At 39.9% G+C, this 24,911-nt stretch overlaps 1 protein-coding gene across 4 annotated transcripts; it reads left to right on the top strand.

Moving 5' to 3' along the window:
* Window positions 1-104: 104 nt before the first annotated feature.
* Window positions 105-23,714, top strand: BEND6 (BEN domain containing 6). 4 transcript variants are annotated; one of them, XM_048078818.2, is made up of 10 exons: window positions 105-274; window positions 2,246-2,418; window positions 12,576-12,804; window positions 12,900-13,045; window positions 13,538-13,636; window positions 13,973-14,150; window positions 15,477-15,694; window positions 16,934-17,126; window positions 18,921-19,059; window positions 21,738-23,714. In XM_048078818.2, the coding sequence occupies exons 3-10, from the start codon at window positions 12,609-12,611 to the stop codon at window positions 22,003-22,005; spliced, it is 1,437 nt and encodes a 478-aa protein (XP_047934775.2). In that variant the 5' UTR covers window positions 105-274; window positions 2,246-2,418; window positions 12,576-12,608; the 3' UTR covers window positions 22,006-23,714. The 4 variants fall into 4 exon arrangements, with proteins under 4 accessions (XP_047934775.2, XP_013027702.2, XP_047934777.2 ...); XM_013172248.3 differs by adding an exon at window positions 4,578-4,731 and having other exon boundaries at window positions 105-2,418; XM_048078819.2 differs by lacking the exons at window positions 105-274; window positions 2,246-2,418 and adding exons at window positions 9,028-9,050; window positions 9,149-9,251.
* Window positions 23,715-24,911: the final 1,197 nt, after the last annotated feature.

Genomic DNA, 24,911 nt, shown 5'->3' with positions numbered 1-24,911 from the left:
CAGCGGGCGCGGCGGGATGGGCGCCCGCGGGCACCGGCGGGGCGGGGCGGACGGCCCCCGCCGCGCAGCGCCGCATGGCAGCCGGCAGCAGCAGCAGGAGGAGGAGGAAGAGGAGGAGGAGGAGGGTGCCTGCAGGGAGGGAGGAGGAGGAGGAGGAGGAGGAAGGGGGCACTTCGCAGCCCCGCCGGCGCGGCTGGGACTCGGGGCTGGGGCCGGCCGCTGACATCACGCGCTGGAGCCGCTGCAGAGGGAGGTGGAAAATGGCCGCGGCGAGGTACCGGGGGTGTGGGGGGGCGGCTTCACACCGGCTTGGTTTCACCTCGGCTTCGCCCCGGCTTCAGCCCGGCCCTCGGTGGGGAGAGGGGAGCCCCCGGCCCTCCTCCGTGAGGGGGGAAGGAGCCGCCGCGAACAGGTGATGGCGCGCTGAGGGCTGCCTGTGCCGGGTTTCCCCGCGGGCTGGCTGCGAGGTGCCCCCCGGTGAGGCGCTGGGGTCTCTGGATATCCCTCTGCTTGGGGCTGGGGCTTCGGCAGCGAGCCCCTCGGTGTCCCCCTAACCCCCCTCCTTCCCCGGGGGGACCCCCCGAGTCGTCCCCCCTTGTCCCCGCCGGCTTTCAGAAGAAGATGGGGTCCCCGCCGTCGCGCTGCTCCCTGAAAAAAAAAAAAAAGGAAAAAAATTAAAATCTTCACACGCTGAAAGCATCTCCAGGGAATGCTCCGCACTACGACGGTGTAAAAAAATAATAATAATAAAAAGTTAGGATTGATTTGTGGCAAAATCCGTGCACCTTTCGTGCCTCTTGGATGGGAGCGCGGGAGGAACGGATCTGAAGCTCGACAGAAATAATAAAAATCGCTGTGTATACATTGGGATAATATTGGGATGTTTCTGCTTTATAGGATGGCCATAAAACATACATGGAAGCATATGAGATAACATTGGGATGTTTCTACTTTATAGGACATCCATAAAACATGTATGGAAGCATATATCCGAATTTAAATTGCAAAACACGCAAGCAGGAAGGAGAGGGAGAGAGGGATGCGCATCTGTGGTAGCTTAAATAAGAATGGGAAATGGATGATCTGTGTATTGCTAAATTTCACTTATCGCTGAAGGAATATCACTGACTCGTTGCCCTTAATGTCAGGGAAAGACTTTTTTGGGGGGAGATTCCCTTGATACCAGCTCTGGCGGCTACTTTAAGAAAGAAACAAAACAGCCTTGTTTTTAGGTCTGCAATGTTTTACTCCAGGAATCTTGTCCCATTTTATAGCATACACCGACATATTGAGACGAAACAGTCTGTCATTTGACTTGGTAGCATGGGAAGTTGCTATATGGCAGCTTTTGATTTAAAGCTTTCCTTCACTGCCCAGGAGCTGACAAATGCTGTGAGGTTGTGTTTTGTCATGTGATGCGATACTGAAATCTCCTAATACCGCAGTACACTGCAGTAAAATGGTTTTAATGCAGATTACCTGGAGATTATTAAACCGCTTCGTGTCACCTCGCTGTAACATGAAGCGAAGCAGAGTGATCTTCCCAGCAACACGGAGCCTTGCTGCAGTGTTTCACTGCAGTCTGTTGCAGGGACAAGAAACTTTTCAGCACCTTTCGCTCTGCACCGATTTATATTATTTCGTAAGGGGGTATTCCAGGAAACATAGCATAGAGGTGGCTGCATAGTAAACTGCAGAGAACTCGGGGAATTTTCTGCAGAATTCACGTTTTCTATGCAGTTATCCAAGAACAACGTTTAGACTAATGACAGATCTCTAATTAGTCACCCTGCTTGTTTAAGGTTTACAGCTTTTCCTTTCTAAGTCTTAAGGCACACTGGTGTCCGGAGGATAACATTTTGCCAAAAGGCTATGATAAATTACTTGACAACAGCTTAATTTTTTTCAGATTCTGAAGAGAATACAGTTTAGTACAAGAAACGCTGACGTGTGATTTTTTCAGAGAGCCACTGCTCTAGGCTTCTGAGTCAACGGTCTCATGCATATGAAACTGCTGCTATGGTTTTCTTTATGCTCATTGCTACTCTTTTTTTTATAAATGCAGTGAGTATGGGCAGTGTGGTTAAAATGTTACTTCAATGGTGAATACAGTTTAAGTAAATTAAGTGATTTCATGTTAAAAATAAGCAAACAATATGCAGCTAGCTTATTCCAAATAGTAATAAAGAGAAATTACACTAAGTTTTATATGTATGGTGTTTTTTTAATATAAGCTTCTTTATAGAATGTTTTTCAGGGAACTTTTCATAAATCTTAAGAATGAGAAACAGAGAAGAGAAAAGGAATGAAGAGAAAAGGTGAATAGAAAGCCGTTGGCTCTCAGCTGAGATTTGACCTCAGAAGGAGAATCCTGGAGGTGAATAGGAAGCTATTTCGGAGAAGACGAAGTGAAAGAAGGTAACCAAGTTTTTAAGACTATCTGTGGCAAGAATATGTGGTGAGGAAAGGCAGGTCAGAAAAGAGATCTGAGTTGTTGAGAGTCTGAAGGGGTCTTACACACTTTGACCCTGAAATCTTTTGCAGAGATGTGAGAAGATGGGAGGTAGCATCCTGTGGATGCCTGTTTTGATAGGGCTCATGGAGCAGCTGAGCAGCCACAAAGTCACGAGCACAGCTGCAGTTTGCAGCAGGCAGCTTGGAAGAAACCTTTTATTTGGGCAGCACTGAGGGAGGAAGCAGTGATACGTGTTTGGGCAGCAGAGGCTTCATAAAGAGGTGACCCACAAACATCTGTAGTGAAAGGGGACAGGGCAGTACAGGAGGATGTTCTTCAGGTTGCAGTTGCTCCTCAGTGCAGCTTCTTACCGTATTTTACAAAGTTGTGTAAAGCAGGGGAGCAACAACCTGTACATCAAAGTTCTCCAGTATAACGGAAAAGTTGAGCAGGGAATGTGATGCAGCAACAACAGACTTCCTGCAGGAAAACAAGTCAGTGTTGACCTAAAATATTCTCTCACTCATGATAGCCTCTTCTGACTTAGCAGTCTTGCTAAGGCAGAAGGCAGGGATATTTTCTTCTCTCACCCTTGCCCACTATGCAGAATTGCAATGCAATCTATGGCCTAATACATATTCCTCAATAATTTACATGAGGTTCAGCAGCTCTTAGAAAGAAACTAAAAATCATAGCTGAGTACAATGGGTTAGGCTGAAAGGAGAAAAAAAAATGAAAAAGAAAATATTACAGCATTTTGAATGGAGAACCCACATCAACAAAGATCTGACCTCCTGCAAGGTGAGCTGTGGAGTTCAAGGGCACTCAACAACTCTGAGAAGGCACCTCTCTGCTCCTGCAGGTTCAGGCTGTGTGGACCTCATTTTACAATTACAAGACTCCCTGTATCAGTGAGCCAAAGGAAAGTCACATGTTAGATCTGGTGGTATGGACCTAAGAATAGGAGTTTATATAAGATACGATTTTGGAAGAGTAGCAAAAAAGTAAAAATTTTAGCTGAGTAAGTAAGTGAAAGAGTAAGGTCGTTTCCTTTCACCGGTATGTAGATGTGCTTTAAAGACTGTGTTTCTACTACTTAATTATAATTAAGTAAAATATTCTGCTTAAATGACTACTTAACTGGTTAGAAGGATTCTGTAATCATGTAATACTTCTTAACAAAATATTTAGTTTTTCTCCTAATCAAGCAGGAACCCAGAAGCAACTTAAGTAAATAAAGAAAGTACTGTAGTGTCTGGGTGTTAGCAACTTAATTCAAAGACATAATTGACATTTCCTCTCAATATTGTAGTTCTCGGGTCACATACTGTCCTTAGTGCGCTGTCTGTCAGTTTTAGTATGATGTTTGAGAATATGTTGTGGGAGTTTCTGGTGGGTGATTAAATCTTATAAAATACATTCTTCATCAACAATCTCTAGCTTGATTTAAGCATCAGGTTTCAAAAATCTGTTATATGAAATGATATGTTCTAAGTTCATCAAGGGTATTGCAAATATTTGTTCTGCCAAACAGGTTAAATTGTTTGCTTCATGCAGTGCTTCGTATATTTGCATGGCACATCAATTAGTTCTTGCAATATCCTCGAAAGTTAGGTAAATACGTATTATTGCTTCAAATCCTTTGAAAAGAGAAATTAAACTGCAAAGGTTATATGGTCCACACAAGACCAAGCTGTTTGATTCAAGCACTGCAGATTAGACCCCAGACATGACTGGAAAATTTTGCAGTTTTAGGTGTTTCAGGTGACGATGGAAAACCAAATACCTTTCTCCCTTATATATGCTGAGGTAATTGTTCTTCTTTTGTAGGTTCATTAGCTCACACAGCTTGGATATTTTGATTCCCTCTGTTTATTGGACTGAATGTAAATCACGTGGTGTAGGAGCCATGCAGTTGTGAACTCACAGCATAGAGCATTGCTGGAAAAATGCTGGCAGGAATTCTCTGGGCATAAATTGACTTTGCAGACAGACAAGCTGATCTTGAGCCTAGATGGAAATATACTGCTAAAGCTCTTATGGCTTTTCTTTTTTTTTTATTACAGCAGTGGTTTGCCCCTTTGTCCTTGGTTAAAATTTGTTCTCTGTTCATTTTTGGCAGTGTCTAATGTAGCAGTTGTCAATCTGAATATGGCCTTGCATCCCAGAGGGAATCGCACTTCATTAGTATTATGTATATAATTGGAAGTTGCTTAAGGGTTTCTTCAGACCAATATACAGTATTGGTCTTTCAGCTATTGCCTTAATTTCTAAAGGTAGGTTGAATATTATAATATACTGTGAATGCCAAAATGACGTTTAATTTTACAGGAGGGGAAAAAATAGGTATAATAAGGTCTGAGGTTTTTATCCTCGCAGGGAAAATACCTCCCCATAAATTCTCCTAAGTGCATTCAGAACTAATCTTGGTTGCAGCAATATTCCCTGGAGTAAGAGGACAACATATATGTCTCTTGTTCTAGCTCATGACCTTTAATAGCAATAAGGATTATTTTTTTAACAGGAGATTATCGAGTTCATTCCCTCCTACCAGTACGTAGCAAAACCAGAGGGACCGAGTAAGAGCTTTGGAGTAAAACAGCAAGTAGTTTGAGTATTATCAGGCATGACTTCTAATCTATCATCACTCACCTATGACAGCCAATAAAGATGTACAAGTAGAGATAAGTTTCCACTGGATTATTAAATACTGACCCAAGATCAGGCTTGGAATTTCTAGATGTTTTTTCACTTCTGTGCTCTTATAGTTGAAGGGAGAATGCCATTGATAGTAATGCTTTGGTGCAGCACGGTTTATCAAAAGACAAAAGATATAGCTTATGCCACCAAAAAAGTGAGATGCCTCCTCTTACAAACTCTCACAATGGATTACCAGTGGGTTTCTTTGAACAAATCCAATTTGAAACTGCATTAATTGCATATGAAAAGTACTTCTGATATTTTTTTCAGCCTTTTACACATCTCTTCAGAATACATTAAGAAAATAGTATTTGCCTGCTTGGTTGTTACACAGAGCAAGTGCACAATTTTTGCACCTCAGCACAGATCTGCGTGTGGTCAGACTTCCCCTGATGACATCGGCTTCCCGTAAATGCATTTAGACAAAATAAGTAAATGCATTGCTCCTCTTTAACCTTCATCATTTGGGAGCTGTTAAGATGCATTGTGTTGAATTACCCAAGCCAAATCACAACGAGAAAGGCCAGCTGTTGAACTCTATAGATCCGTGCTGATTTGTTTCTCCTCCCAGACTAATTACTACATCTAAGAGTTTGGATATATTAACTTGCATGGAGAGAGCTTTCACGCGACTATTCAAATTCCAGTAGCTTAGGTATCTCCTCCAGTTCAATAAATAGACTATTTTTTGTTGGTCTGTCTATGAGTACGTTTTGTTGCGCATGGTGTTTGTGAACAAGCAAGTGAAAGTGGGTATTAGTTTTCCATCTGTCAGCTGTCTAATAAAGATACTAATCCATGATGGAGAATTAAGGCAACTTCCTGCATCTTGTTATTTGGCATCTTGCTGTCTTTATGTGGATCTTTCATGGATGGGGAGATTCAGTTCAAGAAGCAGTTATAGGCATGTGAGGTATCTGAGCTCCTATTTAAACTTGGCTCAATCATTGAATCCCAGAGCATAATTCTTTTCCCTAAATTTTTACATTTAATGCCATTTGAGAAACCTGGAGTTAGTAACCATCCTCATGAGCCTGGAACAGGGTCCTGGCCCTGTGTGAGGTATGTGCCCATAAGAAGGAAGGGGCATTCAGAGGACAGGTGTAACAATTTGTGATCCCTTAGCACCATACATTTATTTTTAGGCAACTGACTTGGGCCTTAGAGCATCTGAAATGAGCTGAATTGCCCTCCATATGGCTTTGATTGTATTCGCTAGGGTCTTGACTCTTCTGACTGATGGAGGCGCTCTGCGCTGAGGCATCTACAAAGGGATGGCAGTTGTGATGAGAGACCTATGGGAGATTTGCACAGCTGGAGTAGGTGCTGAAGGCCAAGCAGAACAGCACAGGACACTGGCACTAGACACCTATGTTTAGGCAGCCAAAATGATCCCTAAAAATCCACAGATTACAATGAAAACTTAGATACCCAGTGCACCCGTAACAGCACACGTCAGCAACTGAATCCTGTTCTAAAAGCCCAATAATGATCTCAGGTTGCTATCTTGAAATTTAGTAAAATCAACACCATGTTTCAGTGTTAGCTGAGGAAATTATTAGTTAGAACTAAAGTTAGGTATTCCTAGAGATATTAAATATATCTGTTCACTGAATTTATTATTCTTCCTTTACTGTCACTCAGTATTACACAAGAAAAGTACATGATTTGATGTGGAAATTAGAGCATTTCCAATCAATTTCTGTGAACTTGTAATTTAAGCCACAGTCCTATGAAGATCTTTGGCATATTTGGGTGTTGATATTATTTTATAGAACTTCTAGGTTGCTAAAGCTCACAGCATGAAGGACACTACTGTGAAAAATAATAATTGCTTCATGAATTCTGTGGGCCAAACCCGTGGATTTTAGCATCTGGGACGAGATATGGGCCAAATTCTGCATGTAACCGTGTGGATTGCAAGTGCTGATGCGGCTTCGAAGTCAATTAGACAAGCTATGTAAATAAGGCCAGAAGATGTTGCTGAACTATGAATACCACCACTTCTTAGAAAAGTATCTGAGGTTATTCCTTGGCTTGTTTTACAAGAGTAATGATCTATAGGCAGGAAGTGAGCTGTTAGTACTAAGAATCATGTAGTTTTATCCTTTCTGTTAGTGGAAGACAAGTGGGGTCATTTCCGTGCACTTACAAACTTGAAAGCTACAGCAGTGTTCCTATAGATGCTCCCCAAGATTTCTAGCTCAATTTGGAACAGAGTAATATTGATGACAAGAAAGGTAGACCTGTGTGGTGCCAGGAGTTGGACTCGATGATCCTTATGGGTCCCTTCCAACTCGGGATGTTCTATGATTCTAATGATTCTATGATCTGTACTCTGTATTTGTGCTTTTAAGTCATACTTTCCCCTGAAATGACTAAGATACCACAGTTGAAATATTTTGAGCAATAAAAACACTTCTGCATTTTTCTGACGCTGTCTGATTCCACTGAAATCTTCCATTGGTTTCAGGGGAATAAGACCAGAACCTCCAAAAGGGCATATAGCGTATTTAAATAAGGTAATATTTTCCATCATAAATTTGTTAGGGAGAACCAGGAGTTCTGACACGTTAGTGTAACCCAAGAGTTTTGCACCAGCATTGTGTGTAATGTCCTAGCAAGTTCAGCATGAAATGCAGTAATCAAAGTAACTCAAACCAAATTTAATACTGCTACTAATCGTGCTGAAGTAAAATAAATAATTTTGCATGACAGATGATTTTCTAGTCCAGTAAAGAGTTGTGCTGTTCTTTTTTTTATTCCCTAAGAAAAACTGGGATTGTTAAAGGGTGAATTTAGAGGGTAGACAATATAAAATGTCAGAACTTTATTATGGAACCGTGTTTGCATAGTTGTGGTACAGTTCCTTGTTTTGCTAAAATTAGTGGCAAAGCTTTTATTTTAAGCCACAGCAGAATCAGACCCATTGAGTAGGCCTACAATCTCATGGTGTAAATTTGTAATACTTTACACTGCATTTACTGAAAGGAAAGAGAAATAATGATCTCAGCATGCCATCTGCCAACTCTCCAACTGAATGGAACAGACTATGTCAGTCAAAGGGTGAGATATGTCTTTAAATGACTCTTGTGGGTATTTTTGTTGTTGTTCTGGCTTTTTGGGTTGCTTAGCAACAATATCCTGTGTGCAAATTTGTAGCATCTGTGCCGAATGTGAGATATTAACATGTTTGTAAAAATTAAGTCCAATTAATGTTTCATCTGCAGAGCTCTAAAATTAAATGGCTTCTTCCTTTTCCTTTTTTCCTTCTACAGATTACTTGGTTTTAGAAAAAGTGAAGTCAGATTTACGTCTTAGAACAGTGATAAATCAGAAGTTGGTATTTCAGTACTTCTCAAATAAGTAGCTGGCGTTTTCAAATGGAGAATACAGCAGAATTAGGCAACTTAAACATAAGTGGCTTTCAAAGGTCATGTAATTCTATCTCTGTGGTTAGCAGCGCAGTGCGCTGGGTGAACAATTGTCTGTGAACGATTATGTATCTTCCAATTAAACCGCTGAACAAAGCGCTCAGTGTCAGAAATCTTACTCGATGACTTGTAGAACTGTGTAAGAAGGATTTAAAAGAGAGAACCAGATACACTTCAGCAGACTTCATTCTTCATCCTTGTAGCTCCATGTATCAGGAGTTCTACCAGAATCTACCCTGCAGCTTCAAAAGTAGAAAAAGCTAATATAGGAGGGGTTGGACCCAACCAGCTTCTGTAAGGAGACATAGCGTGGTCACTGAATGGTCAGCGGAGAGGAATGGGCTCCCACAGACAGTAAGTCATCTGCTCTCTGAGATGTGTCTTAGGGCGAGATGAATCACCTCTCTTTCTGCAGTGACAGAAGAGAGCCAAGCATGGCTAGACAACCTCTCATTTTCAAGGTAGTAAAAGTTCGGTAAGATTAATCCCACTCCACAGAATTTTTTTTTTTTTTCCATGGTGATACAGTATATTTTGTCTTTGATCTGTTTTGGCAAAGAACATGTTTTAGAGGGAGGCATCTGCTGCAGTCCTTACCCAGGGAAGGTTCACATTGACTCCAGTGAGAGGACAGGGTGAGAAAACACTGCTGGACTTCTCCAGTAAGTGATGTATTTTACTGTTCCTTTCCTTCATTAGAGACATTTGTTCTACCTTTCCATTCCCTTTAATCACAGGCTGGAGATGATGCCAGCAGACGGTTAGATATTATCCCTAGGGCCCATGAGTTGTCACAATAAATTCTGGGAAAAGACATAGTTTGATTAATGTATATTGAGGTAGCCGAAGCCATGGCTTCATCACAGAAAAATACTAACAACCAACTATTGTTCTCTGCTCCTTCTATTCGGCAATATAGTAGCTTTGTTATTTTATGTGTAGGGTAAGCAGTTGAGCTGATGCCCAGCAGGGCCGCAGCAGAGGAGAGAAGGCCTGGCCAGCCTGTTGCTCCCCACATCTGCTTTCCTACTGTAGCCTCTCCAAATGCAGCAAGAACAACAGGTCTGAGCAGAAGCCTCATAAAGGTGCCGGGAAGTTTTCTGACTCCTTTCAGGAGCTACAGGGATGGATCAGTCCCATCCCTCTTCCCATGACTCTGTGAAATCCATTCCTAATTTCTCTCAGCATCGTATGTAGCTTATATTTTAACTTGGCAGCTGTTAAGACTTCTAGTGAAATCAGTTTAGCTGTTTACTAGTACACCCTCCCACCACAGGCAAGAATCTTGACAGCTGAGAAGGGCTTTATAGAAAATGTAGACAAATCGCTGAGCTCTGAGTCCTGCAATGACCGTGATAAAACTTCTCCCTAGTTTTGACTAGTGGGCTGGATTTGTCAGCTCTTCCTGTTTGTCTTGCCATCATCCTGTGGAGCTCTTTTCATGGATCCAGATGCTCGAGGGCCATGCATACCTCTTTCTTTTCCCCCACCTTGGATAGCTTGTCTGGTGTAAAGACTGAGAGGGATTTTACTGGCCACATGCCTTACGGTGTCTACCAGCCACCCCATGCTGCTCTTGTGGGCTCTGAACATCCAGAAGTTGACATATCCATTGACCCTAAGCTGTATAACATACATAACTCCAATACCTCCTGAAAACTGTTAGACTTCCTACCAACGTGCTCAGTAGTCACTTTGGGGAATCATCACTGCTCTTCCATGCTCTGAATCCCTTGTGTGTTTGGTGCTTATCTGACTGACTTGGTAACCAGCACATACACAGACCACAAACATCAGAGAGTGTTGGGCTGAGTACAAAATGAGGGACACCATACAGACACAGCCTGTTGAAGGGCAGCAGGGAAACGTTAAAAAATACAGGTTAACAGATTAACATCAGCTGTTAATCTTAGCACATTGGCAGCTCTAACTTTGCTGCAACTCTGTTAGCATTATGTGGGCTTCTAGGATAGCAGTGAAGTAGCTCAGGACTGTCAAGGGCCAAACAGGAAAGCTCAAAGTATTTCATTTGAAAATTGAAGAGCTGGGTGATGGGGATTGTTGTGCTGGGTTGATCAGGGATAAACGTCTATCAGCTGAGTCTGCCCTGTGATTCTAGAAGTCAACATCTTCATGCTGGATAAGCAGTTTGAAAAAGAAGGAAAAATACTGATGTTCAATGTGATTGCATATACGGGTTGTTTTAAATCTGGAATATTGTTGTTTGAACAAACATGCCATTTCGTTTTGGATCTTACTTATTGAAGTCAGTGCTGGAACTTCTCTTCCTTTGGCTCCTGCTGCGTCTGTGCATTTATTCATTTGAATGATTCCTTTCTGTGGGGCGAGGATCCACCCAGCATGGATAAGTGGCAGAATTAGGCCTCCAGTGATTCATGCTAAGCATAGATATTCAGGCTGTCTCCCCTCCAGTATTTACATGGGATGGATTTTTTCTTTAAAGAAAATTAATGTGAATTCCTGCAAACAGTCTCCTTTTTTAGCAGTTCAGTACTTAACAATCCTACCACAATAGTACTCAACACATTCTGCAGAAAAGCAAGATTTAATATTCTCCTTTTTAGTGGCGATTTCTTATGCTGCTTACCTCATTGTATCAGTAAACATGCTGACAAGAGCACAGTTGTCTTGTGCAAATTAACAAGTTCACCTCTGTGAAAAGCCGTCTTTTTGGAGGCTTAGCACAGACATGGTGAATAGTGGTAAGCTGGGCTTCTACAGATGAATTGACATTGCTTCCTCCAGCACCGCAGCCAGATTTTCTCACTTTGACATAACAGCCCCATGTAATTCTCCTCTCCTAGCTCCGAGTTACCTTTTTGACAGCCTCTGCGTGAGACACTAGATTTGCTTCCGACTGATTGAGGCCAAGTAAATCACAAATCCCACTGTCACATCTGGGAATTCATGAGTTTGCTGCTCTATAAAATTATTTCACCCCTATGAACTGACAGGCCAAATCATATGTTTGTTGGAAAGAAGGCCAAGGCTTGACAAAATCCGTTTTTCTATTTATTGGTTTTATCCGTTTTAAGAATTTTCAAGTAGCAAATATCTTCTCCGAGTATAATGGAAGCACTTATATGAACTGATTACATGTTCAGTAGAGTTTAATAACGTATATTACATTTCACACTTCCGTGTAAAGCATATCAGCTTAATTAGAAAAATAAAACGTACAGTATTACTTGATTCCTTCTCCCTGTGTACAACTTCATTGCTTTAAAAAGTCTTAAAGTGGTCCTTTGCTTTACAATATTGTTTCAGATAAGCAAAGGCTTTATCTGTGTATTTGGGTCTGGATTTTCTTTGTTGCTGTTTCTCTTCATGAAGCAGCCCAGCTCACTTCCAGTCCTCAGCCTGTCATTTCTTCTGTACATCAAGTTTTCCACTGCCAGAATGTGTCATCCCTCATCCAGTCAGTTGTCCTGGGTTGTTCTGGGCTGTTTTTTATGGGGCCGCAATTGTAGATCTCAGTGCCCGCAGGATGATTAATACAGTCCTGGAAGTCACGCATCTCTTTTAATAGCACATAGAGTGAGTGCTTTCCCTCATTCTAGGTGAAGTTTTTATCATACCTGTATCTTTTAGTCTGAGGCTAAGGGTTCACTGGCACTGAAAACTTGTAGGGGCAAATGTGGTAATAGAGATCATGGGCAGGAGATGGATTAGACATGGTAGTATTATGGAAACAATTGTTCCGTGAGTAAAAGATGTCTTGTGTGCATATTTTGGGAGATAATTATTTTACTTATGTTAATGTATTGAGCAGACCATCTCCCATCTTTCAGGGAAGATAAAACATGCCGCTTGGCTAGCTTTCACTTCCTTATCCAAGATATTTTCATACAAGATAAATATCAAAATTCAGGAATAAGTGGTTTTGGGGAGGCTTTTTAAAGTATTCTTCTAACATTCCTGTGGGATGACACAGTAACAGCTGTTTTTCCTATGATGTCCTGCAGGTTGTGTCTGTGTGACAAGAAAACCAGTTAACAATGAAAAAATTCACACTGTTTGATTTTGTAAATGACAACTCGCTCCAAATTGGAGAGACTTCATGGATTCAGGATCTTCCCAGTGATGACAGTGAATTAGAAAGACTTCTGAAACCAAATGAGCACGTGCTAGTAAACTGGCCTGTGGGAGAAAGAAAGACAGAAAAGCACCTAGTAAAAGTTGTGTACATGAGTGGTAAGTGCTATTTGAGTGATAGGAGATTTTAATCTAGTTGTAAAGTATTGCTACATTATTTTCTGTGCTTTGGCCTTTTTTTAACTTTGCTTCAGATGACCCCCAAGAGTTGGTGGAAATGATGCAAAAGATATTACAAGCAGATGAAATTACAAAAATACAAGTCGTTGGAAAAGGCAAGAGGAAGAGAATAGAAATGATATTCTCAGAAAGTGAAGACAGTGACCTGGATAAAGAACAGGTGAGTTTCTGCCTTTGTTGCCTGAAATTGGTATGCTCGTCATGTAATGAAATAGACCGTAAATATTGATTCTTCATAGTATAATGCACTAAATGCCGATAGTAATGGTAGGAATAAAGGCAGTCTTCATGTGATACCTCAGCATGATAACCTGTCAGATTAATCAGGCCAATAGATTTTCTTTTTTGCTGTTCAACAAGAAAAGTATTATTCAAGTCTCCAGGTGCTGCATTTTCTCCCAGGGGATGGATGTCTGACCGCTGCGTAAGAAAAGTAGGGACCAGGTTTTGCATTGTCCTGAGATCTACAGTGACAAAATATGGGAAAAGAAAGCACATATTATTAACTTTTTGTTGGGATTTATTTTTCCGTAAATACTAACTGTCAATGTTACATGCAGAGTGAATAGAAGTTTATAGTATGCCTTGAGATACTACAATGAAAGTCTCCATACAAATGCAAAGATGCTATTTATTACACTCTTGTTTACAGGAGAAGATGATGAAGCATATAAAAAGAAAGAAATCATTTCAGGCATCTGCCCCTGCCAACATCCTCAGTCAACTTGAAACATCTTTAATTAACAAACAGGTAAACATCTCATCTTCAGCAGTTTTAATCTATTAAGCAAAAGCAAATGGAAATGTTTTAGTAAAGTTAATGGTTCTAAAACCATGTTAGAAAATTGGTGAATAGAGAACATAGAAGTACGTAACAGTTACGTATTGCTTTGACATTTCATTTTGAATTTTAATAGGAATGGTAATATTTATGTTCAGTAACAATTATGATTACAATGCACCAAGTCTGTTTATACATTCTGAGTACAAATGGAATATTCTGTTTTAGGTAGATATTTTAATGGTAGGTTTAATGCTTTATTTTTGTGTTGTTGTTGCTGTAGATAGCACATTCTGTTTCTTTCAGAGAGAACCATATTCAGGAAGCAACTTTCTGTACAGTGAAAGTAGCAGTGATGATGAAGAGCCTTTATTTCAACTGTCCAAGGTAGAACTGTGTGCCAAAATAAAAAGTCTCAAGAGGAAGCTGACAGACACCATGAGAGAAAACTGCCGCCTAAGGCAGTCCCTGGTAATGCTTCAAGGTAAAGTCAGGGGAAATTTTTTGATGAAGAGGAAAGCCTGAAGGTCATGAAAAGCTTGATTTATAGGAGGCTATTTGGATGGGAATTATGGATGCTCAAGCTCCTGACATGATCAAGGCCTACCGTTATCACCACAGTCTTTGATACATAGCAACATTCAATTCCAGCAGCACTTAGAAAAAACTGCCCTGTGTGGAGGCCATGCAATTATAGAGTTAAAAATGGAAAAATGTAACTCCTGTCAGTTGTTGCCAAGAGAACCTTTCTGTGTGCCATGTATAGCCATCATCTAAGCTCAAATACTCCACTGACCACTCCAACTATCATTTATTAAGGAATTTTTATTGGTCTCCTGAGATTTTCTTTATTCTGGAATGATATCATTTCAAACTACATTGGTAATTCCTCTGAGTTCATTCTAGGTACAAAAAAATTGTGTCCTAACTCCCAGAGTTGAGCCATTTTGTCTTTTTATAAATGAACCCTTAATCACTTGGTGATCATATCTGAAGCACCTATTACTTGTTCTTGTCCCTTACTCTAGGACAGCAAAGACAGACTCTGAAGTTTCAAACTGTTAGTGGGTGAATAAGGTTTAAAGAGGGCTTTCTGCTTCCCATGTCACTGAATTATAGCATCCTTAGACTGCCTAATATCTCTCTTCTTTTTTTATTTGTCATACAATCTTCTATGTGCTTATCAGTTTCATTGCCCACCTGACTCTGTTGCATGTTATTCACCTTGACTTGAATCATTTTTCTCCACTTTTCTGAATATTAAGTATTTTATCAACATCTGACAACTTTCCTTACATATTTATACCATTTCCTTTGCATCTTAAACAGTTATGTTAGTCTTTTACAGTCTTAAAATAATTTTTAATAATAATTACAGCGATTCTGTATCTTGCTGATTCTTTATCCCTTGCATCCTTTTTGCTTTGCTGAATTGATTCTTCTTAATTAACTAAATAAAAGTTTCTATTTAAAAATAAATATTATTCAGAGAAAGGGCTATTTAAAATCTATTTTCTATAGAATAAAAGAGGGAAAAATGTCTACACGACTCCTTTGAAACAAGCAAGCAAATATTAGATATAACATTTTGTAGCCTATATTCAGTAGCTTTACGGACTTGCAGAGATTGTAAACAAAAAGGGGAAAAAAAAATAGCAAGCTTAGTGCCCTGATGGAAATAAACTAATGATTCCTCTCAGCCTTGCAGAGAACAGGTCAATCATATTCTAACAGCAGAGGCCAGATCTTCATGGGTGGGGGCTGAAAGCTTTAATTACTATTTTACCCATCACTTTCCATTTGATTTCAGTGTTGCCACAGGCAGTCACCCATTTTGAGGAACTGGTAGGAATGGCTGAAGCACTGCTCAAAGGGGGAGTGACAACATCTACATCTAGTCTTCATTCACATGCTGTTTGGAAAGCGTCTAACAGCTCTCTAGCAGATACATATGCAGCTATGCATAGTAACTCCAGCTCACCAATAACTTTGAATGGAGAAGATGAGGAACAACAGACTGAAAAACAGGTCAGTTAAAAAATAATTTCAGGCATAAAAAATAAGTCTCAATATAGTACAAATTTTACGGTTACAGTATAACAAAAATAAGCATCGGTAACAGTCATTTTATCATGATCCAGCTGATGATATAACTAATGAGCTCCTTTTGTACAGAAGGCTCTTTCCAAGAGAAACACTAGGCTTAATTCAGCATGCTGGTACACTCTCAAACTGATTTCAGTGGCTTTGCACATATGTGGATTCATGAGTTAAATACTGAGACCCTGGGGTAACTTCCAGACTAATGTTTTGGATTCCAAAAGGGAACAGTAGTGTTTCAGAGGTAATCTAAGAAAAATGCTAGCAATCTGTTTAAACTGTTAATAAGCAAATGGAGAATCATATGTTTCTGTTCTTGTTCCCGAAGCTGGCCAGCAGTTAAGCAGAAATACATATATACATAGTTTCTGAATGAAGATGCCCCCTTGTTCTCCATAATTATAACAGAGCATAACTGAGAAATCTGAGGCCAGAGGCTGTACAGGAAAAATATAAAGACCCAATCAAAAGAATAGTTATTGGCGTCTCAGAAAACCGAAGTATTCTATTAAGAATTATCAAGATATGATGCTTTGACTAGATATTGCAATACACAAAATCTGACCTAACCAAAGAAATATAAAGACCAGTCTTTCTAAGCAACCAAGCCTTACCTTGATAGGGGTGACTCAAAATTGCACATTAGAAGAGTTCAAATACTTTGGATGTAGAACTGTGGTGTGCAGAAATCACTCTCAAAGCCTAGGACCAGATGTCACGGTTCTTAGGGCATGTCTGCTCAGAGGCAGAAATATTAGTTTAGGCATATTGCCGTGCTCCTGAGGCTATACAGATTCCAGGACAGAACTGAACCACATCCAGCCTGCGTGGAGTGCAAGCAGGATTTAGGTATGTCTGAAAATGGCCTGTCTCTACTAGTGAGTAATAAGGACTGCTTCGTGAAGTGTTTGCTAGTGTGAATAGGGGTCCATAGCCTGCTCCACGCTGGCTTCTGAAAAAAAAATAAAAATCAATATGTGTGTACAGTTCCAAACAATGAATGGTATGCAAGTTTAAAAATTGATCTCAAGTGCACAGCTGCAGGGATTGCTTCTGAAATTGTGGTGAAAGAAAGAAAATACGCTTTAAAAATATTTCAGAGATAATACTATATAATATTTCTAGTGAACTGCAAAAGTTATGTCTATGACCAATTTTGTTTTCCAGTTCAAGATCGAAAAGTGGCAGATTGCACTTTGTAACAAGAGCAAACCTCAAAAGTTTATAAATGACTTGATGCAAGCACTTTACACACATGAGTACATGGCTACGCACAGCCTGACAGGTGCAAAATCCTCCTCTTCAAAGGATAAAGCAGCGAAACCAGCTATGAATCAGAATGAAGTTCAGGAAATCATAGGTGATAACTTATTAACATTACTCAATATGGCACTGATTTGACAGAGGGCTTTCTCTGAGGGAGGGGCACTGATACTTAACAGCTGGTCTACTCAGCTTGTGTTCTGTTTTATATTTCCTTCTTCGTCTCCATGTTTGCTTTTTAACCCATCGGTTACAAATCCTGACAGTGAAATACTAAGTTCTAGTATTTCTGTTGTGTGAGTTTTGTGTTTTAAGTGACCATTCAGGAACAGTAATATAACTTTTCAGATTTTGAAGAGCTAATCTGCAGTGATCAAACGTGGAGCATGGTGATAACATAAGAAGGGAAGGCAGAGAGGACACACTTGGATCAAATTTAAAACAATGTTTGCTATATTCTGAGTTATCGAACGTTATAAATTTTGACATTTTAAATAGTGCTTGGGGCAAAATGAGACACTAAGTATAGGAGACGGGAACAGTGATCAAAGAAGCAAACAAAATTTGTTTTATGCTGAGGTTTAAGGCAGATGATGTTTGGTGAATAGGAAAGAATCGTCTCAAATGTAAGTAACAGCCTTAAAGAAAACTGGTTTGTGAACACATGAAGCCTGACTTTTATTGGATTCGCACCAGTAGCTTAATACCTTAACAACATAGCTCAAACTCCTGTACCAGAATCTCTCCCCCGTGGTAATTCCCTTGGACTACCCCAGTTCTCTGTTTCCTTCCGAACTTGGTTTTAGTTCATGAACCTTCATCTAGTTTTGTTGAAGTTAACCAGCTATCAGTAGGGTTATCAATAGGGCATTGATGTTACAGTTGTGTAAACCTCTTTTTCTTAAGAACCTACCCAGAGAAAAAGTCCCAAGGGCAAAATAAAAAAAAGAAAGAGTGTGTAAGATGGTGAAAATACTGAGGAGTTAAGATGAGACAATTTCAGAATGTAGTATGAGAAAAATGAAAAAGATTTATTGGGATGAGAAGATCTACTAGTGACTTTTCTAAAGGTGGATTCTGGGGAAGGGTCTAAGCAAAACTGAGGAGAGAAACAGGGAATATAGTCAGACCATTGAATATGGCAATCTGCAAGAGAGTTCGGTGAAAAAGGGGAGCTTAATAGAGAAGTTAAAGAAATTTGTTAGGTTCCCCTAACAAATTCCCCTAATGAGAACCCTCCTGAATTCAAACAGGAAAGTGTCAACATTATAGGGGAGAAGAAGAAAAACATGGAATGTCTGGGAATTCTAGGACTGTAGAAAAATACTTAGCTGATGAGATTAGTTAAAGAAGATGGAAACTGTAAAACTTCAAAATTAAATGAAAGGAAAAAAGTCAAGGGAAGCGAGGGTAATGGAGGAGAGCAGAAATTTCATTCCTGATGTTAAATCCTGTTAACATTGCATTCAAAAAATTTAACCATGCAGCTAGAGGAAAAACAGAAGGGAAATTTTAGGGGAAGGAGACGTTATCTGCAAATGCAAAATTAATGAACAAAGCCTCTAAGATTCAGAAGCATGAGAACTCACATGGATATGAACAGGTTTCTCTGATCAAAAACAGAACAACGGAGGAGAAGATAAACACACTTACTGCAGGAATCTCTCCTGGAGTTCTCTTTGAGTATGCCAAGAACAGGCATAACATACAGAAGGCAGAGAAAAAAGCAAGGGCTGACAAAATTAATGAAGTAGTGAGTAAAGACAGAAGAGTAACGAGATGAAGCAGAAGTAGCTGGAAATTTCAAAGATGCGATAAGTGCATTTTAGATCATGCCTCTCTGGTCTCCCTGATGTGGAGGCTTCATATATGTCATCTCTTTGTTTTGCAGGCATCACAAAACAGTTGTTTCCAAACACAGATGATGCTTTAATTAGGCGAATGATGGGACAAAAACTGAACAATTGCACCAAGAAGCCAATTTTAGGCAAAGATCTTAACTCAGGTGCTTTTCAGAAGCATGGCTTGTGGTAAGTCTTAAAATATATATACAGAATTTGTAGCCTGCAATGTGGAATTCTGTATGCTACCTGGTAATAACGAAAACTGAAAGCACTCTTAAAATTATGAAGATGCATGTTCACGTATGCATTGCCAAATAAGTAAGTATTTTTGTAGCCTTGTACAAAGAGTACGTGATGAAGCAGTACAGCTTGGCATTACAGCACAAAAAAAAGTTGTTCATTCTGTGCAAAGAAGCACAGGGCTAGTAAGTTACGGGAGGAGAAGACAGAAGTGGGTTTACTATGATCAGTATGTCCGTTTCAGATTTGACATTATCTACTTTTTTTACTATTTTCCGTAGTCTCTCCAGAGACCAGGCAATTCCATTTTCTTGTCAGCTGTTGTGCCTCAATTAACCCACAAGTAAAGATAAAGAAAGTCATACCTCTTTAGTTCGTACTGATAAAACTACTGTAGGAGAGCTAGATTAGCATTCTTTTACCAACAGAAGAGTCTAAATTATTGGGGTAGGGAATTATTAAATAACGTCTCTCTTATTATGGGCATGCTTCACCTTGCAAACAAGACTAGTCTAAAACTGCTCAATTTATCCTTACTGTCAGGGAGGTCAGCTATTAGCATAGTACTGGTTCCATGTATATGAAACATACATACAATAATTGGAGTTCGAAGGGACCTCTGGAGATTTTTTCAGTCAATTTTTCAATTTTTCAAACCGCTGCTCCTCAATGCAGGGTTGCCTAGGACAGGTTGTTAGGAGCTGTCTGCAGTTGGGCTTTGAATATATACCCAAGGATGGATGCTCCACCACCACTCTGGGCAACCTCTGCCAGTGCTCAGTCACCCCTCACAGTGAAAAACTGTTCAGACAAAACCTCCTCTGATTCAGTTTGTGCCTGTTGCCTCTTGTTCTGTCACTGGGCACCACTGAGAAGAGGCTCCATCTTCTTTACACCCTCCCATCAGATAGAGAGAGAGCTCAGGGTGATCCTGTCCATCTAGGCTGAGCAATCCCAGCTCTCTCAGTCTCTCCTTGTACTAGAGATGCTCCAGCCCCTTAAGCATATATTCACTCGTTTAACAACTTCATACTGAAATATGATGGTGCACATCTTAAGCCTCTACAGAGAAGAATATCCTGTATATGTTATATTGTGTATATATAATTCCATATGTGTATGTGTATGTATAGTGTGTATATATACAACAGAGTGTAGAGCGCTCTTCTGGGAATGCCGGGAAGAACAGAAAAAGAGAAGAAAATCAGTGAGACATCAGGGAGAACAGATTTGTTCTTTCTTATACTTTCCATGCCAAAGTAATATATTACTTCTTCCTAGTTTAGTTATAACGTGTTTCAAATATATACTGTACTGTAATACACTGCATAACAAAACACAAGATATTTGACTGTTACAAACACCATCGTTTGATAAGTAGCAGTGCTACTATTAGAATTCCTCTCTAAGCCACCTGGAAGTACTCCATGGACTTGAATTACCACTATGGCCTTTTTTTTTTTTAATTACTACTATGGTCTATGAATTACTACTTGAGAAATACTGGGATCGTATCTATAGGAAGAATCTACACACACAGGTTTTCTTATCTGGAAACAATAAACAAATGCACCAGCCTGGCTAGAATAAGTTTAGTGTGTTAATGTTTTTCTTCTAGACCTTACAAAACAAAGGCCCTCTGCATTTGTAACATACAGTGTGCATTGATTCACTGTAGTACTTTTCCCTGTCCTTGACACAGGTGGTAAAAATAACAGCATAGAAAGACAGACTTGGTCTTCTCTGATAATATTGAATGTTAAATATATTATATATATGATCTTTCTCCTCATCAGATGAATCCATGACTTTTGCTAATTCCTGAGTCTCATGCTGCACAGGCACAGTATTCCTGTAGTCCTGGCAGGAGAATCTGGAGCTAGCACAAATACAGTTCTGGGTTGCTGTTCCATACTGCCTGAAGACCTTGCAGCTTAAACGTAGTATCTTAAAATAGAAATGTCTTTGTCTGTCATTGATACGTGCTTATGTAAAATTCAGCCCAATATCCACTGAAACCAATGTGAATATTGTTTGCACAGTCTCTCTTGAATGGACTTTTATTAGAATGCATTTATAATAGATTAGTTTCATACGTGTTCAGAATTTCCTCACTGTAAAAGCATTTAAACACTGCAAGTAATCATCCCTAAGGTAATGGTGGCGTTTCCTTTAACTCGGATGACACAGGTTTCCTCTGCAAGAAAATTAGGAAAATTTAAAAGTGCTTCACAATGTCACAGTTCCACCTTTGGTTCACCTCAAGAAAAAAATCCTGTTGTGCAGGACCGTAGTAACAACTTACAAGGTAATAACAAATCGATTATAAACTATCGAAACCTGGTGATGCTGCAGTTACGATCTCTGTTGTAGCTTCACCTCTTCTACCTTTCCCCGGAACACAGGTATGATTCAACAGAAGGAATTAGGATTAAAATCCGAGACAGACAAATCATCGTTTCAGATTCATTAGGCTGAGGTGAAACAAGGAAAAAGGGAACGTGTAAATGAAGCTAACTGGTTAACTAACTAATAAACTCTGCTGCTCAGAAACTAAGAACAGTCAGTAGTCATTGCACGTTGAGTGTTAACATTGCAAGCTTAGTTGTAAACTGTCTCAACAGTGGTTCAACAGCTGCTCCTCAGGGCATCATCCCTTCAGCTGTTCCTCCCCGCACCCAAGACCAGCAGGATGACGATTCACCAGCTGCTACTGCACAAATTCAGCAAAGCCCCAGCCGCCTGACTCCACCGCCCCCCAGCACACCAGGTCAGCAGGAGTGTTCCAAACCCACTTCTTCCAAGGTGGAGTCTCACCCCTCCAGCAGCTCCCCAGCGCCCTCTGCCAACCAGGGTTGCAGGCAGGACCTCAGGAATTCAGATAAGGAGTAACGGGATGTGCTTCGTACCAGTTCTTCGATGGAGACGAAGGAGTAGTACAAAATTAAAATGAAATAATATTTATGGGGCCTAGCAACAGTGAACAGAGGTACTGCAAGAAGAACAGAAGCCTGGGAAGCTTTTTCTCAAATGAGTGAAAATCCCACTGCATAGAAAAAAGTGAAGGCATATTAATATCTTTGTCTTTAAGATATTACTAAATGTATGCATGTTATACTGTATTTCAGAAAATATAAACTTGATCCAAAGAATACAAGAAGAGTTCCCCTTAGTTAGAAAAACACTATATTATTTAAAGTAACACCAAAAGAATTTGTAAGAGGAACCTTAATTCCCTTGCTTTCACCTTGACAGCTGATGGCAAACTGCTTTACCCGATAGAGAAAGCTATTGCATACTAACACAAAAGAGCTACAGAGATATAAAAACAGCAGAAAAAAAAACCCTAGTGAATGAAAACTACGACCAGCACAGGGTTGGAAAACACAGGGTCACGTGAACAGAGAAGTAGTAGTACAATAGGTATTTAAGGATGCTGTTAACTTAAAAAGAAGAAAATGTTTTCAGGGCAGTGAAACTGCACCTCCCAAGATGTCTGCGAGAAAGAAGTAGCTCCTTTTTAACCTCCGGAAGGTGGAAAGATGGTGAAAAAAGGCACATTCCTTCTTAGCTCAGGGAAGAGTCCTCCAGGATAGCCTGTGGAGGCCACGGCTTCTCTCCCAGACCCTTTGCTGCTACTCTGGTTTGGCAGCTGTCGCTCTCTTCCCTGAACATCAGGTCCTGAGGTTAAGGGTGACAGATCCCTCCAGTCAAGGGATGGAGGATTATCTCTTGGAAGCAACTAGTAAGGGACAGAGGTGCCAGCTCCTGCTCCCTCTGTCTAGATTTTGGTATGCTGCGGTTTGGTTAGAGAGTGGGTGGATGGGCAGAGCATTCCTCGTGGGGTTGGTACCAGAAATCCCCCAGCAGCTGGGCAATTTCTCTGGAGCTCTCCGACACCACTTGTTCCAGGGGCACAACTGGAAGTCATGCACCCAGTAACTGCCTGTGGAGGAGGAGTGGTACTTTTTTTTCCTCCTTGTTGACTGATTCCAGTTTTACGGTGTCCTGTTAGCATGGGAAGGAGAGAACACTCGGATTATAGCTTTCACGCTCGAGGATATTTCTCCCAGAACAGAGAGTACTAACAGTTAAATCTATTTCGTACTTGGCAAACAAGCAACTAATGAATCAAGATGGAGGGGAAAAAAAAAAAAAAAAACTTGATTTGAGGAGGATTTCTAGAATTAGAAATAGGGTAAATGCCAGGAAAAAAAAATCTGAAGACAAGTTTTGCAGCTGAATAGCGCTGAAGGGAAGTGCTGCAAACTACCTTTATTAGAACAATGCAGTAATCAAATGCACTGTAGAGAAGACTTCTGGATGGGATGGGGTATGACTGAAGAGATCTGCTAGCCTTTTTCATCTCTCATGTCCATCAATTCCTTGTAGATAGGATTAAGATGAAAGCAGGTATGACAATATGATGTATATTCTAGCTCATGTTACTAACTATCATCCATAAAATGTAACAGGAGGATGTTTGCTATTATGTATATTTTGTATATGTACCTGTATGTACAGCATATAAGGATGTATATAGTTAATCATATTTTTGAAGCAACTTTCTATCAAATAAAATGAAATATTACTATCTCTTAGTTTTTGTTTTTAACCAAAGGGTAAAGAGTAAGCAAGCTGCTAAGAGTCGGTTCCTACCTCTCCTTCAGAGTATGTGACTGATGTCCCACCACACAAAACAAGATAAATACCTTTTTACAAGTACATGGGTAACAGAAATGCTACAGCTAGTGCAGTGTGACTGAAAAGGAAGTATGAATGTTTTTCCAAAATGATGCAGACAAACTTGGAGAACACAAAATTGAACACCTAATAGTAACAGATTAGAAACTACAGAAATAAGAGAATGGGAGAGAGCAGAACAGTCTAATGCTGCTTCTCCCAAATTTTGCAGTAAAATCAAAATTGGTGATGTGTCACAGTGTAAAATTTTTCTGATGTGTGTGATAGAGGACACATCTGCATCAGAGAAGGCTGACAGCTAGTGCAAAAAAGCATAATAGCGATATAACTGCACAGCATAGAGAGACTACGGGAGATTCAATACAGAAAACAAAGCAATACTAAAGCCAATCATTTGAAAAATTTGCTTTTATTGCTGCATTTTAGATTGAATTTGAGGATTACAACAGCAAAGAATTTGGATATTGTTATGAACTGCTCATTAAAAACACCTGCTGTCTAAGGAGGGAAGATATTAAGATATATGAAGAATGAGATAAACTCTGTGAAAAAATACACTATTGAATAAGTAGTGTTTTCAGTGTATTTTTCATGCATGTCAAGTTCACTTATAGTATGTAGATGAGAGTCAAAAAAAGACATCCACATTTTCTAGATCGAGAGTAGGTGGTAGCATGCAATGGTAGTACAAGAAGGAAATCAATGGTTAAAAAAGGCAATGTTTCACTTTAAGAAGCAAGGATCTTTTTAAATTCTATAAAATAAAATAATTGTTTTAAAGGCATATAATGAGTATGCGGAGCTGGCTGACAGTGTTACCGAGTCTATGTGAGAAGATCTTCTCAGAAACAGCTTCCAAATCCTATATAGTCCCCAGACATGGCTTGGAGGTTTGGACTTGGAGACTTTAACTCATCGGCAGACCGTGATTACCCCCTGCTCTCCTAGGTTTGTCTGCTGCTACCTTTGGCAAAAAAAAAAAAAAAAAAAAAAAACACAAAAAAAGACAGTGAATCTACATTGCAGTTGGTCCACCAGCCAAGTCCAGCGGGCTGCATTTTTTCTCTTCTGCATGGAAAAAAATCTGTATAAGA

This window comes from Anser cygnoides, chromosome 3 (assembly GCF_040182565.1).
Source record: "Anser cygnoides isolate HZ-2024a breed goose chromosome 3, Taihu_goose_T2T_genome, whole genome shotgun sequence".
Taxonomy (NCBI): domain Eukaryota; kingdom Metazoa; phylum Chordata; class Aves; order Anseriformes; family Anatidae; genus Anser; species Anser cygnoides.
Note: the sequence above shows the minus strand (reverse complement) of the source record. Positions and strands in the feature narration are given on the sequence as shown.